The following is a 15,451-nucleotide window of genomic DNA, read 5'->3' as shown; positions in this document are numbered from 1 at the left end:
ATGGTGTGTGTACAGGTATTAAACGAACCAAGGATCACTATTTTTTCCTGGTTTCTACAAGCTATAGGAGCTGCCCACTTCCCGTTCTTGCTGCCCATTATTTAGGGGAAGGTGTGAAGCTAGCATCTGTGACTTCTGTAAATTCTTGGAAGCACACTGTCCAATCTACCCTCCTCCACTCCCCTGATGAAAGCTTTTTGTTTTCTCCTGCTAATGTGTGCAATAAAATAATTACATCAGTCCTTATCTGCCTGAAACTTCTGCAAATGGAGGAGCCTCAGAAGTGGGCTAATAAAACCCTCTGCTAAACTTTTTAATGTAAAAAGAAGAGGTAAAACTGAAGGTTTTTTTTATTAAGGAGCCACACTGTTGGCATGCATATTAAATGTAGAACTAAGATGCCCTGGGTGCTAAAAGTGGTACTTGGTTACCTTTAAAGAAACTTTGAAGTGAGTCTAAATTCCCATTGTGTTAAACTAGTATTTATGTAAAACACTATAGGTAATGGTAAACTGCGGCAAAACGGCAAAACAATCCCAAATCCCCCCTGCAAAATCCATGACTTTCTTGGTCGTGGATTTTGCTGCTCATGGAGGCAGAGCTTTGAGCTGCAGCTCCACCTCCATGCGCATCAATCCACTGAGGATCTCCGCCTCTCCCCGCCCCTCTCAGTGAAGGAAGATTGAGAGGGGCGGGGAGAGGCGGGGATTGACGCACCAAGAGGCAGAGCTACAGCCATAAGCTCTGCCTCTATGAGGAAGCGCTCCCCAGACCTAGCAGAGGGGATTTGGGGGGTATAAATCCCTCGTTTTGCCGCGGGGATGTGGCGGTTTAGCATTACCTATAGTGCTTTACATAAATACCAGTTAAAGGACACATTTAAGGGTTTTTAAAAAAAAGTGTGCTGGCTGACATGCAATAATTAAGGCTTCGGTGAGCAACTGTTGTTTCCCATGATGCATCTTTCCTGAATAGAAGGCACATTATACACAACATTGCTTTTTAGTAGAGGGCCTTTCTGTTTCTTTTAGTCACTTATATTTTCCTAGTGGTTCTGGATCACCCAGAGCTATTTGAGTATTCTGTAGTACTGGTTCAAGCTCTGCCCCATAGATCCACATTAGGCACCACCATGCATGGATGAGGACTGTAAAGTCTGAAACAGGCTGTATCATGCATGTTAGACAGAGGTGGCTGTGTAACCGTTCTAAGCTATAGGCTTGCTGTATACTGGTGGTTCTGGTGAGCCTGGCTTTGGGGGCATAAAGAGAGGATTTGCATATTCAGGAGCGATGCATCATGGGAAACCAAAGTTGCTCACTTAAAGCTGAATTATCGCATATACCTTCTGTTTAAAAAAGGCATAATATACTTTTGCGAGTTAGAGAAACTTTCTACAGGAGTCACAGCCAGGGGTTTATACACAGGTCAGTCGGCAGGTCATCCAGGTTGTAAAATATAATTACCAAATGCCAGCGATCACGCATGGGGGAACATCAGTCACCAGGAATCCAGAGGAAAGGATACAGCAGAGAGCTCAGTTTAACAGAACAGACAACTGAATGCTGTGACAAGCAATCAGGTAATCAGATCCATCTGGAATGTGTAAGGTGCTGAAGCCACCACTAGGTGGCAGTAACTTGCCTTGTGTGTCCTAACAGAATAGTCTTTGTTACAGATAACCTAGCAAGCTCATAGCAAACCAGAACTCCTAAGGGTCCTTTTCCACTAGAGGAGATTGTGATTGCTGAATCAGAACTCCTAAGGGTCCTTTTCCACTACAGGAGATTGTGATTGCTGAATCAGAACTCCTAAGGGTCCTTTTCCACTAGAGGAGATTGTGATTGCTGAATCGCAAAATCGCAATACGCTAGCGATTTTAAAATCGCTAGGTTTGCTAAATAACATAGGAATTGCGGTAGGTAATTTCCACTACCGCGGTTCGATTTTTACAAAAGCGTGATCGCGCCACGGAGCGATTATTGCTGCGATTTTGCTATGCTATGCAGTGCATAGCAAAATCGCAATCGCTGGGAAAAGGACTTTCCTGAATCGCAATCGCTAGCGTTTAGCTCAAACGCTAGCGATTGCTAGTGGAAAAGGGTGTGTAAGGTGCTACAAAGGAACAAAAAGCTAAGCCAAAATTTTCGTAATATTATGTTTGCCTAAAATTACGGACGTGAACTTTGCTGCTACTACACAAATTCGTAATTCCTTAATTGCCAAACCGTAATTCGGAATTCCGTAAACAAAATTTCAGTTTTGTAATTTTGCATTTCTTCGAATTCGCGATAGTGGAAACGGGCCCTCACAGATTACCCAGCAAGCTCCTAGGAGTGTGTAAGGGGCTACAAAGGACCAATAAGACAGCTTACTGAAATGCTATGGAAGGCAGAAATGTACCTTCTTAAAGCAGAAGGTATTTGCAATTATTCAGTTTGGAGCGGGCATATGGTGTCTCCCACAATGCATCACTGCTGGATATGCAAACCAACCCTTTGTTGTCCATGAAAGCTAAACACACCTCCTGAACTGCTGGAATGCAATGATGTGTCAGCTTGTTAATATTACAGAGCCAAACTAATCCAACATGCATACAGCCTGTTTCGGATTGATTCATCCTCATCAGTGCATGGCATGGATTAATGAGGCTGTATGGGTGGGACTTGAAGTACTCAGAGTTACAGATTACCCAGCAAGCTCATGGTGAGCCAGAACTCCTAGGAGTGTGTGAGGGGCTACAGGGAACCAAAAGCCCTCTTACTAAATTGTTATGCAAATCAAAAGTTCACCTTCTTTAACCACTTAAGCCCGAAGGGTTGTTTATTTTTTGCATCTGAGCAACTGTCACCTCCCATTCATTTGCCAATAACTTTATCACTACTCGTCACAATGAATTGGTCTATAGCTTGTTTTTTTCCGCCACCAATTAGGCTTTCTTTGGGTGATACATTTTGCTGAGAATTAGTTTATTCTAAATCCATTGTAACAGGAATATTAAGAAAGAAATGGGAACAAAATAATTATTTCTCAGCTTTTGGCCATTATAGTTTGAAATAATACATGCTACTATAATTAAAACCTATGTATTTTATTTGCCAATTTGTCCCGCTAATTACACCATTTCAATGATGTTCCTATCACAATGTATGGCGCCGATATTTTATTTGGGTGCATTTTTTCAGTTTGCGTCCATCACTATTTACAAGCCCATAATTTAAAAAGTTATATTAATATACTCCTTTGACATGCATATTTAAAAAGTTCAGACCCTTAGGTAACTATTTATGGTTTTTTTTATTATTATTATTATTGTATTTTTTCTTTTAATTAAAAATTGTATGTGGGTAATTTTTGGTGTGGGAGGTAAACAGCTAATTTTAAATGTTAAAAAAAAAGTTTTTATTTAATAAAAAGTGGATGCGGGTGTAGTTTTACTATTTGGCCACAAGATGGCCACAGTCAAAAAGTCCTGGGAGCGATCGATCTCGCTCCCAGAAAGAAGAATGAAGATGGGGAACTTTTTGAACTCAGAAAAACCGCAGCGTCTGATGAGACGCTGTCGGTTTTTCTGAGGGGGGCTTCGATCAATGAAAGGGATCTATAATCCCTTTCATTGATCGCTGGGTTAATGGCCGGCGGCAGAAGCGTGCACGGGAGACCTCGTGGGAGCGCGCACGGCCCGCGGGAGTGCGCGCAGCCTAACTGGACGAGAACGTTCGTCCAATTGGGATTAAGTGGTTAAACAGAAGGTATTTGCAATCATTCAGGTTGGAGCAGGCATATGATGACTCCCACGATGCATAACTGCTGAATATGCAAATCAACCTTTGCCATCCCTGTAAGCTAGCCGCACCTCCAGAACTGCTGGAATGCAATGATGTGTCAGCTTCTTAATTGTACAGAGCCACAATAATCCAACATGCAAACAGACTGTTTCAGAGTGATTGATCCTCATCAGTGTATGGCATCAATTAATGTGGCTCTATGGGGTAGGACTCTAAACACCAAGAGTTACAGATTGCCCAGCAAATTCATGGTGAAACTCATAGGAGTGTGTAAGGAGCTAAAAAGGATCAAAAGGACAGCTTACTTAAATGCTATGTGAAACAGCCATTTACCTTCTTAAAACTGAAGGTATTTGCAATTATTCAGGTTGGAGTGAGCATATGATGTCTCCCTCAATACAACAGAGTAACCAAGCAGCTCGGTATACAGCACTTGCTAGGCCAACAGCACTGGAGCATGTCTCTCAGTGAGCAGTGACGAGCAAGGACAAGATTTCTCATCATGGCACCCCCCCCTTATTGTACAGGGGGGCCTAGCCAGGTGTAATGAAACGCGGAAAAGCCGCCGCGTGTACTGACAGCAAGGCGGCTGATTCCGCATCCAGCGTGGCGGTTTGCACGCAGCAGCGTGCGTCTGGTGTGGCTGGGTCTGTTAGTTCACACAGATTGAGAAATACGAGCGCGCACGCTGAGAGGCAGAACCTTTATGACAGCCGAGAAGGGATCAGCTGACCAATCTGGTCAGAGCAAGTGACTATTGGTCAATCACTGATGGGTGGCACCGGAGATTGCTGCTCTATATATAGTCACTGCTGGTCAGTCTCAGGTTGTCTGCTGTTGCGAACACTAACGGTCCAATTTCTAGCGAAAAATCGTTCGAGCGATCAGAAATTCTGATCGGATTTGTTGTAAATAATCTCCATTGGTGGACACAATCGATTATGAACGAGTGAAAAAAATGTCGCCCGAATGAATTTTCGTCGAACGAAAATTTAGATTTTCTTGGTGGTCGTGATAGATAGGAAGCAATGATTGGTTAGTTGATGGTGTAGTGAACGATTTTTCGTCCGATCAGAATTTCTGATCGCTCGAACGATTTTTCGCTAGAAATTGGACCGTTAGTGGCCAGCTTGAGTCAGATCCTACAGTGTGTTAGAACCAGGTGGACCTGGGAATTCACACTGAGCCAGATTACTTCTGTTTATCATTGTGTTATACTTCAGACTAGTTCCAGGGTGTCGAGACCACGGACCTCACACCCAAGATTACGAACTTTGTGTTATCATTCTGTTATACTTCAGACTAGTTCCAGGGTGTCGAGACCACGGACCTCACACCCAAGATTAGGAACTTTGTGTTATCCTCTTATACTTCAGACTAGTTCCAGGGTGTCGAGACCACGGACCTCACACCTAAGACTAGGGATACTGTGTACCATCATATTATACTCCAGACTAGTTCCAGGGTGTAGAGACCACGGACCTCACACCCAAGACTAGGCATTGTTTGATATCTGTTATGACCTATTGCTTTTCTGACTATCCCTCTGCTTTCTGATTCGGTACCTAGGCATATCTGTTTATCTGTTGCCAACCCTGCCTGCCTTTGGATACCGAATCAGCTTTCTGTCTCTGTACCTTGTCTGTCCGTGTGTTGCCGACCTGGCTTGCTCGACCTTGAGAGCGATCTCTCTCCTTAAGAGATAGTCTCCAGACCTGCTAGTGACATCCACCTTCAGGTGTCACTCACCCACAGGTCCTTCCTACCTTCAGCCTGGGACTCCACCCCTTGGGAGGTCTCAGGCTACTGGAAAGTTTTTGCAATTCTCAGAAGGCAGAATCGCCCATGCTGCCAAAGACCACCTGCTCCTCGGGTGGTCTTACTCAAAGTCATTACTGTTGCACCAAACACTCACACTATATAGGTGTCCAGAGGTTAGTTATACTTAGATTATCGGTGATTCTGCAGATCATCAATAATCAGGTATATATCTGTATTCTTGGTGATACTGCAGATCACCAATAATCAGATTCTCTCTGTGTGCTGACACCGATCGTTACACCAGGGTTCCTTTCTGTGATTGGGTGCTAGGGCTTATGCTGGGAGCCCTCTAATTGGCTCAATGACGTCATGGACGTCATCTTCTTAGTTACAGTATCTTAAGATTCGGATATCCACTGATATCGGGATTGCCTGACAACTATCTGCGGAATGCTATCTGGATTTGAGCCCAGGCATCCGGAATCCGAATCCGGTCTGATAGCTGAAAAAGTTTGGATTATCTGGGTAACTCAGATATCCGAAATCTTGCTGAGCACAACTGCTTGTACTTTTTTGAGAAAACCACTTCACCTCAAAGGGTTTTCCCCTTAAAAAACCAGAGCAATTTTCACCAATCAGCGCTCCTTCCATTCATTCGCCTATAACGTTATTACTACTTATCACAATACAGCAATCTATATCTTGTTTTTTTGCCACCAATTAGGTTTTCTTTAGGGGCTACTTTTTTCTAAGAATTAATTTATGCGTTTTAACGAGAATAAGAAAAAAATGGAAAAAAGTATTATTTCTCAGTTTTTGGCCATTATAATTTTAAATAACACATGCTACCATTATTAAAACCCACACATTTTATTTGCCCACTTGTCCCTGTTATTGCAACGTTTAAAATTTTTCCCTGGTACAATGTATGGTGCCAATATTTTATTTAGAGATGGCCCGAACGGTTCGCCCATAGGGTAGTCCACGCAGATATCAGCAGATATCAGCTACCCGTGCCCGCAGCGAGTAGCGGAAACATAGCACAATCGGCCTGCCTCCTATACCTTGTCATTGGGCTAAACATTGACCCTCTACATCACAGTCAGCAGACACATGGCACCCAATCAGGCTGCACTCACCCACTGACCCCCCCCCCCCCCCCGCCCCCTATAAAAAAGCAGCAGCGTCTGCCATGTTCTCAGTCTGCTGATCTTGCTATAGTGGGAGGAAGAAAGAGACATTTGGAGATAGGATAAGCGTTAGTTAGGCTCTAGCTTGCTCCTTGCTGAATTTTGTTGCTGAAAGTACCCCTTTTGAGAGCTAATATTCTTCTGATGTGTTTTTGTGTGTGTGTGACACAGACAGGCATAGATACAGCCCTGTCACAGCTGGGCCTAGTTGCTGTACTTTGCCAGGCCCAGCACACTCTGTATTACCATTGCATATCTTTTCACTGTATTTGTGATTACATTTACTAAAGCATAGCTGTCTTTGTGGGTGACACTGCATATAGATACAGCCCACAGACAGTTGCCAGCCAGGCCAGCTGGGATTTGTAGTCCCACCACTGGCAGCACACTGTATTACCATACCATTACATAGCTTTTCACTGTATTTGTGATTTAACTTACTAAAGCATAGCTGCCTTTGTGGGTGACACTGCATAGATAGAGCCTAGTGGAGAGAGATGCCAGATAGAGATGCAATAGATAGAGAACTAGTGGAGAGAGATGCCATAAGGTACAGCTTCCATCCATCCATCCATCCATCCATACTATCCTGATGTGGAAGCTAAAATGCTACTAAGTAGCAGCGGGTACCTAGTGGAACTAGTGGAGAGAGATGCCACAAGGTACAGCTTCCATCCACCCATAATATCCTGATGTGGAAGCTGAAATGCTACTAAGTAGCAGCTGGTCAGAATGAATTTATACTGGCGAACGGGAATAGCTCATGATTGACCTTGTGGAACTAGTGGAGAGAGAGCCCACAAAGTACAGCTTCCTTCCATCCATCCATAATATCCTGATGTGGAAGCTGAACGGCTACTAAGTAGAAGAGGGTCAAAATGAATTTGTTGGCCCCACACAACAAAGCCTGTCACTGAATGGGAACAGCGCATGATTTACCTTGTAGTACTTCTGGACGTCCATCACTACACAAACATTGCCGCCGAGAGGCCTGACAATGTATGTCCTGGAAGTATCAACTAATGACAACCCTTTGTGTGGCGGTGCGTTAAACAGTGAGTTTGGTGTGTCAGTGTGAAGCAGTACACTACTTACACTACCTGATCCATGTATACACGCAAGAGGTTTTCAAGCACTTTATGCCTCCAATTTAGCAATGCAATGTGATTTCTGCCCTTTAGGGATTATAACCCTGCTGTGCGTCAAATCCGGATTTTTCCCCGGGACTTTTGGCATGTATCCCACTCCGCCATGCCCCCCTCCAGGTGTTAGACACCTTGAAACATCTTTTCCATCACTTTTGTAGCCAGAAACAGTGTTTGTAGTTTTTAAAGTTTGCCTGTCCATTGAAGTCTATTGTGGTTCGCCAAGTTCGCCCTTTCGCGAACTTTTGCGGAAGTTTGCGTCCGCGGACCCAAAATCTGAGTTTCAAGCCAACTCTAATTTTATTTGGAAATAAAGGTGCATTTTTTCAGTTTTGGGTCCATCCCTAATTACAAGCCCATAATTTATAAAGTAACGGTAATATACCCTCTTTACATAAAAAAAAAAGTTAAGTCCCTAAGGTAACTATTTATATAATTTTTTTATGTGTAATTTTTTTTTATTCAATAATTTTTTTTTATTATTTGGGTAGTTAATTGGGAGTGTGGGAGGTCAGGGGTTAATTTTAAATGTAACGATAAGGTAAAAATATGTTCTTTATTGAAAAAAAAAGGTAGAAAAAAAGGTAGATATTATTTCACTATTACTGCACAAACAGGAAGCAAGGCGTGAACGGTCTTTGTGAATGGCGGAGCCACCCATCTCATAGATGTGGCTGTGGTCATTCACATGGGGACTTATATCAATAAATGGGAACACAGTTCATATTCATTGATCTAGCGGCTAACGATTGGCAGCTGTAAAGAGCACGGGGGAGTGCGGGAACACGTTGTGCGGAGGGACGTAGTAGTTATGGCATTTTGCATGGGGAGGGGAAGTGGTTAAAAAAAATGTAATGGTAAATTGGTTTTTAAGCTGTCATTTTTCTGGATTTAGAAATCATTTTTCCTTTGCATTTTTAAAGGGGAACTGAAGTAAGAGGTATACGGAGGCTGCCAAATTTATTTCCTTTTAATCAATACCAGTTGCCTGGCAGGCCTGCTGGTATATTTCTCTGCAGTAGTATCTGAATAACACCAGAAACAAGCATGCAGCTAGTCTTGTCAGATCTGACTTTAACCTCCTGGGCGTTTCAATTCTCCCTTAATTTCTGTCCAAAAAAGTCTATGGAATTTTCCAATGAATTTTTTTTTTAATATTTCAGGCCTGTAACTTACCAAATCATTAGCAAACAAGGTTCTAGTGCTTATCCTAAGCATAATAAAATAATAAAACATGAAAATCATGGCAAAAAAAAACATTTAATAGTAACAATACGTAAACAAAACATCTTAATTCAGATCAAGCAGCAGTTGCAGCACAAAAAGTATTGAAACATCAATACACTTCCTGAGTATGAAATATTTTAAAGCAAGGGACAGCACAAAGTCCTACATCACATTCAGGGCAGTAAAAGCGCGTCTCCTTGCGCACCTTTTTTCCATTCGGCCCCCTCTTAGAGCAGCACACCACGCACATGCGGGTAGGTGTTGCTTTGCGCTCAGTGGGTGGCACATGCTCTACAAAATGACGTCCTGTTAGTCGCACTGGATTTACGACATAGGAGGCACGGCGTCCTGGTCTATTCGCCTCAGATTGTGGTTGCTGATGTTGTAAGCATATTTCCTCACAAACCTTCAAAATGTAGTCACTGTGAGGAAGAGGCCTGTCATTTTGTTTCTTGTAGAGGACATAAGAATTCCAAAGACACTGCTCCACCAGATGTCTAAAGATTTTCTTGTAATATTTGCGCTGCTGTTTGCGCACAACGGGGTAGAATGTTATGCACTGGTCAGCACGGTCCACCCCACCCATTGTCTGATTATAATCCAGAATGACCTGGGGTTTCTGGATTGTCTTCCCAGCACGATTCTTGGCTGCAGCAGTGTCAGTGTTATGGACTGTTGACAAAACGGAAACATCTTTCTTGTCCTTCCAGCGGAGGGCCATCAGTTTACCCTTCTGCCATGCTGTGATTTCCCCTGGCTTCAGCTTCTGAGCTGAAAAGGCTGATGGCAGATTGCGACGGTTAGGCCGGACAGTGCCATATGAATCAGTCTTGTGTCTGATGAGGTGTTCATATAGTTCAGGGGAGGTGTAGTAATTATCTGTGGTCAGGCAATATCCCTGACCAAGAAGCGGTGAAATGAGGGAGAGGACAGAGGCAGATGCAAGGCCAAACTGGCTGTAGCTGGGGTCAAATTGTGTGCCTTTACCAGTGTATATAATGGCATTCCAAATATATCCGGAATTAGATTCGCACAATACAAACGATTTTATCCCAAATCTGGCACGCTTGGAAGAGATATACTGTTTCCAGGCAAGTCTCCCCTTATACGCCATTAGGCTTTCATCTACGCTAACGTCTCTTTCTGGAACATACACGGACTGAAATTTGCGTATGACCATTTGAAATAGGTCGTAGATCTTCCACAGTTTGGGGGAAGGATGGGTGGCCTCATCAAAGGTCTCATTATTCATGAAATGCAGGTTTTTCATGATGAGGCTAAATCTGTTTTCTGACATGACAGTCGCAAAAAAAGGTGTAGCAATCAGTCGGTTGGTGCTCCAATATGATGTCTGGCGGGGTTTCGCCACAACCCCTTGGAGGATGAGGATGGTCAGGAATAGCCATATATCATCCTGGGTGACTGGTTCCCACCTTTTTCCCCTAGCAAACCTCCTGAATGGACCAGGCTGCTGTTCCGCATAGCGGTTGGTCTCCTCCACTATAATTTGGATTATGGCCTTGTCCAAAAAAAGTTTCAAATAGGCCAGGGGGTTAGGATCACAGGGAACTTTTTGGCCGGGTTCGCCTGTAAATGGGAATCGCGGGGGGGGGGGCAGGATTATTCTGGGTAGGGTCTTTAGCGATCCATGTGCGGATGCTCTCAACCTCTTCGGTGAAGTCATCGCTGTCAGACTCTGAGTCAGATGATGACATGTTCGCCACATAGCTGTCACTTGAGTCTGAGAATAACAGCTGCTCATCCTCGCTGTCATCAAACTCCTGCATCAGGGTTCGCAGGGAGAGGCGTCTACGGGAGCTGGAAGCCATTACAGGGCAGGCGGCAGAAAAAACGTAGTCGTTATTCGGAGCAAGGGTCAATCCAGGTGGCAATCAAAGCGTCGTCGTTATCCAAAAGCAAGGGTCAAATCCAGGCGGCAATCAAAGCGTTGTCGTTATCAAAAAGCAAGGGTAAAATCCAGGCGGCAGTCGATAGAATAGTCGATAGTCCAAGCAAGGGTCAAAACCAGAAAAATCAGCAGAAATATCAGTGCAAGTGTCACCAGCAAAATCCAAACAACAAATGGTGTTTTTTTTTTTCTTTGTGACATTTTATTTATACTGTTTTAAACTTGTTATTTTTTACTGTGTATTGGATTGGATACATGTGTATTCAATCCAATACAAATTCAAATTTACCGCCGCGCCCCCTAGCGTCGACTTCACGTGCGACGTCATTGCGTATGGCTAAAGGAGACGCGGAAGGAGAGGCGGAAGGAGATGCGAAAGGAGGAGGGACCGGAGGGGACCAGAAGACGGGATCGGTGGCCCAGAGGACGGGATCGGTGGCCCAGAGGACGTGATCGGAAGGCCCAGGGGTGCCTCTAGCCATTTTGTCACTCCAGGCGGGACAACCTGTGGCGCCCCCCCTCCCCGCGGCCCGCGCCGACCACCCCTCCCCATTGTGCCAACCCTTATCTCCCCCCCACCCACACAAACACACTCACGCTATATTATACTATAATGATTAAGTTCCACATTTTATCTTTTTTCTATACATTTTCATGTTTTATATCTAACATGTTCCCCACAGATCAAATGCCGATATGTCAGCACAGATCAAATGCACATAACACATCCCCAACAGATCAAATGCACAAAACACATCCCCCACAGATCAAATGCACATAACATGTCCCCCACAGATCAAATGCACATAACATGTCCCCTACAGATCAAATTCACATAACATGTCCCCCACAGATCAAATCCAGATATGTCCCCCACAGATCAAATCCAGATATGTCCCCCACAGATCAAATACACATAACGTCCTCCACAGATCAAATGCACATAACATGTCCTCCACAAATCAAATGCACGTAACATGTCCTCCACAGATCAAATGCACATAACATGTCCCCCACAGATCAAATCCAGATATGTCCCCCACAGATCAAATCCAGATATGTCCCCCACAGATCAAATGCACATAACATGTCCCCCACAGATCAAATGCACATAACATGTCCCCCACAGATCAAATCCAGATATGTCCCCCACAGATCAAATGCACATAACACATCCCCCACAGATCAATTGCAGATATGTCCCCACAGATCAAATGCACATAACGGGCTTGATTCACAAAGCGGTGCTAACTGTTTAGCACGGGTGTTCTAAACAGTTAGCACGTGAAGTGCCGTTCGCGGACTTTTGCGCGTGCAAAGTGCCGTGATTCACGCGATCGCGGACTTTTTCACGCGCAATTTGCGGCAAATTGAACACCCGTGCTAAACAGTTAGCACCGCTTTGTGAATGAAGCCCCAAGTCGTTAATCTCATCGGGTGGCTCACCTCCTCTTCCTTCAGTATGGCTGCACAGTAGCCACACAAGCACGCCTGCGAATGTGCAGTAAGCCAGAGCCGTGGGCTTCATGCTACTGCACATGTGCGGCCGTGCTTGTGTGGCTACTGCACAGCCATGCTCATAACAGAGGACGAGTGCGACACTGATCTGCAGGGGGCCCCGCTCAGCGACGGGGGACATTATACTACCTCTAGTGACAGCTCACTACACCCCCAGTGACAGTTCATAGCCCCCAGACACAGCTTACCGCTACCCACAGTTTACTGACCCCTGCACTATGAAGGCTAACTATAAGACATTGTTGGGCTGTTTTAAAATGACCCAGAGATCACAAATTTCAAAGTTTTATACTTCCTCCAGCCTCTTAAGAATGAATACATCCCTCACCGTCCTCCCGTTGCCCTCCATTCAGCAGTAATCAGCCCCGGTAACTCGCTCAGTCGGGTCCAGTCTGAGTCAGCCGGGGTCTTCTGCACATGCGTGGACCTTCTGCACATGCGCAGAAGACCCCAGCTGACGTCACTGAGCTGAATACTGGAGCGGATTACTGCTAAATGGAGGATGGCGAGGGACGCATCCATGCTTATGAGGCTGGAGGAAGCCCCGGGTAAGTAAAAAAAACGTAGTTCGTGATCGCTGGTGCACTTTAAAGTGGACCTGAACTCAGAACGTGTTCTCTGCTCTTAAAGAGACTCTGAAGCATTATTAAAAATTGCTTTTTACCTTATATTCAACATGGGCATGTTTGCCCCAGCTAAAACGCTGCTATCCTGCGGCATAACGAGGGGTCTTTACCTCCTAAATACCCCCTGCAAAATCCACTACCAACTTGGTCGTAGATATTGCTGCTCATGGAGGCAGAGTTAATGGCTGTAGCTCTGCCTCCATGCGCGTCTATCAGCCGGCGGATCTCCGCCTCTCCCCCGCCCCTCTCAGTGAGGGAAGACTGAGAGGGGTAGGGAGAGGCGGGCGGCACTCAGCGCTGAGAGGCAGGGCTGCGGCCATTAGCCCTGCCTCACACGGAAGCGCTCCCCGGGCACAATGGCGGGGATTTGGGGGGTAAAGATCCCTCGTTCAGCCGTGGGAGAGCGGCGTTTTAGCAGGTGCAAACATGCCCATGTTGAATATAAGGTAAAAAGCAGTTTTTAAAGTTGCTTCGGAGTGTCTTTAAAGATATGCGACAGCATAAGAACCTTTACATTGAACCTGAGACGAGTCTCAGGTTCTATACTTACCTGGGGCTTCCTTAAAGAGGAACTCCAGTGAAAATAATTTAATATAAAAAGGTGCTTAATTTTTACAATAATTATGTATACATGATTTAGTCAGAGTTTGCTCATTGTAAAATCTTTCCTCTCCCAGATTCACATTCTGACATGTATTACATGGTGACATTGTTACTGTGGGCAGATTATGTAGCTGTTCTGGCTTTAACAGACAGCTATAAACAGCCATTTCCTGTGTGTGTCATTGTTACATTGTGGCAGTTTGCCCAGAGTACCGTACGGTACCAGAGCCTCTTGTGGGAGGGGTTTCAGCACAAAATCAGTCATACAGCGCCCCCTGATGGTCTGTTTGTGAAAATCATTATATTTTTCATGTAAAAGTGGGTATCAGCTACTGATTGGGATAAAGTTCAATTCTTGGTCGGAGTTTCTCTTTAAGCACCGTTAGGGCTGGTCGTCCTACGCAGTCTCCCTGGGTGACTCCTGTCACCTGCAGTTTTCTCTGAAAACATGGGTGAGTCGCGCTCCATCGCACATGTGCGGCCCCACCAGGTGTGCTCCCGTCGCTGTACTTGTACTGCGCAAGCGCAGATAGCTCACCTAACGGAGTGTGACTCGGCCAGTCAACTGCGGGTGACAGGAGTCACCCAGGGAGATGGCAAGGGATGAGCGGCCCTAATTTAAGGAAGACTCAGGTAAGTATTGTACCAAAGATGCTTCTCGTCTCTGGTACACGTTAAACAAAAACATTTCTTTGTTACAGGTGACACAAATCTAAAAATAAATCCGCACTGTTTCTACTTCCTGCTTTCATGAAAGGAAAGCAGACATATTGTTAACATCCTGTGCATTAAAAACAAATGAGAGGCGGATTAAACAGGAGTATATATATATATATATATATATATATATATATATATATATATATATATATATATATATATATATATATATATATATATATATATATATATTGTAGGGTGATACAAGGTGCATTTGTCTGTTTCCTTCTGACCTGTGCAAAAATTCAGTTCCACTTTTTTAAATTTATGTATTTTTTTCCTAGGATGCAGCTTACCTTAGGCTGCCTGCACTCAAACTGCAGCCACTTGTTTGGGAACGGGAAGGCGGGGGATACACGCGCACACACACCCGCAGCGGCAGGGCCAAGAGGGGGAAAGGGGGCACAGTCAGTGTCTCGGTGGTCTCCCAGTATCTATCCAGGGCCAGCGGGATAGTCATGTTGCCTTGAGGTGGTGGGCGGAATTAGAGGCGGCGCCGCACGGACGCAGAACATAAACCGTGCGGCTGCTGCTATGGAGGGGGCGGGGCAGACGATGAGGAGGAGGTGGAGTGGGTGGGAGCTAGTGACATGGAAAGCAGTGTGCTTCACTGCATTTCCTGTCCATTGGCTGGGCGAGGGGAGGGGGCGGGCATAGAGGCGGCGGCACGTGGTGTAAACAAACCACGATCCCTGCATATGACAGGACAGAAGGAGGTAGCGCAGCTAAAAGTAGCGGTGGTCAGCCGCAGTCTCCCCCGCGACAGCGCCTACCTCTTTCATGCCGCTCCAAGCCGCCGCTTGTACCGCCAGGCGGTTAAGGCGCCCCTGGGAAGGCCCAGAGGACAGGATCGGAAGGCACAAGAGGGTGGAGGGACGCGGAAAGAGATGCGGAAAGAGATGCGACGGAGGAACCGGAGGGGACCAGAGGACGGGATCGGAGGGCGGGATCTGAAGGCTCAGGA

General features: G+C 45.2%; 1 protein-coding gene across 1 annotated transcript; it reads right to left on the bottom strand.

Moving 5' to 3' along the window:
* Positions 1-9,220: 9,220 nt before the first annotated feature.
* On the bottom strand, positions 9,221-10,408 carry LOC137522033 (piggyBac transposable element-derived protein 4-like). The gene has a single exon (XM_068242053.1). The coding sequence runs from the start codon at positions 10,406-10,408 to the stop codon at positions 9,221-9,223; it is 1,188 nt and encodes a 395-aa protein (XP_068098154.1).
* Between the last annotated feature and the right edge of the window lie 5,043 nt (positions 10,409-15,451).

Source organism: Hyperolius riggenbachi, chromosome 6 (genome assembly GCF_040937935.1).
Source record: "Hyperolius riggenbachi isolate aHypRig1 chromosome 6, aHypRig1.pri, whole genome shotgun sequence".
Classification (NCBI taxonomy): Eukaryota; Metazoa; Chordata; class Amphibia; order Anura; family Hyperoliidae; genus Hyperolius; species Hyperolius riggenbachi.
The sequence above is the reverse complement of the archived record's forward strand: the minus strand, read 5'-3'. Positions and strand labels throughout refer to the sequence as shown.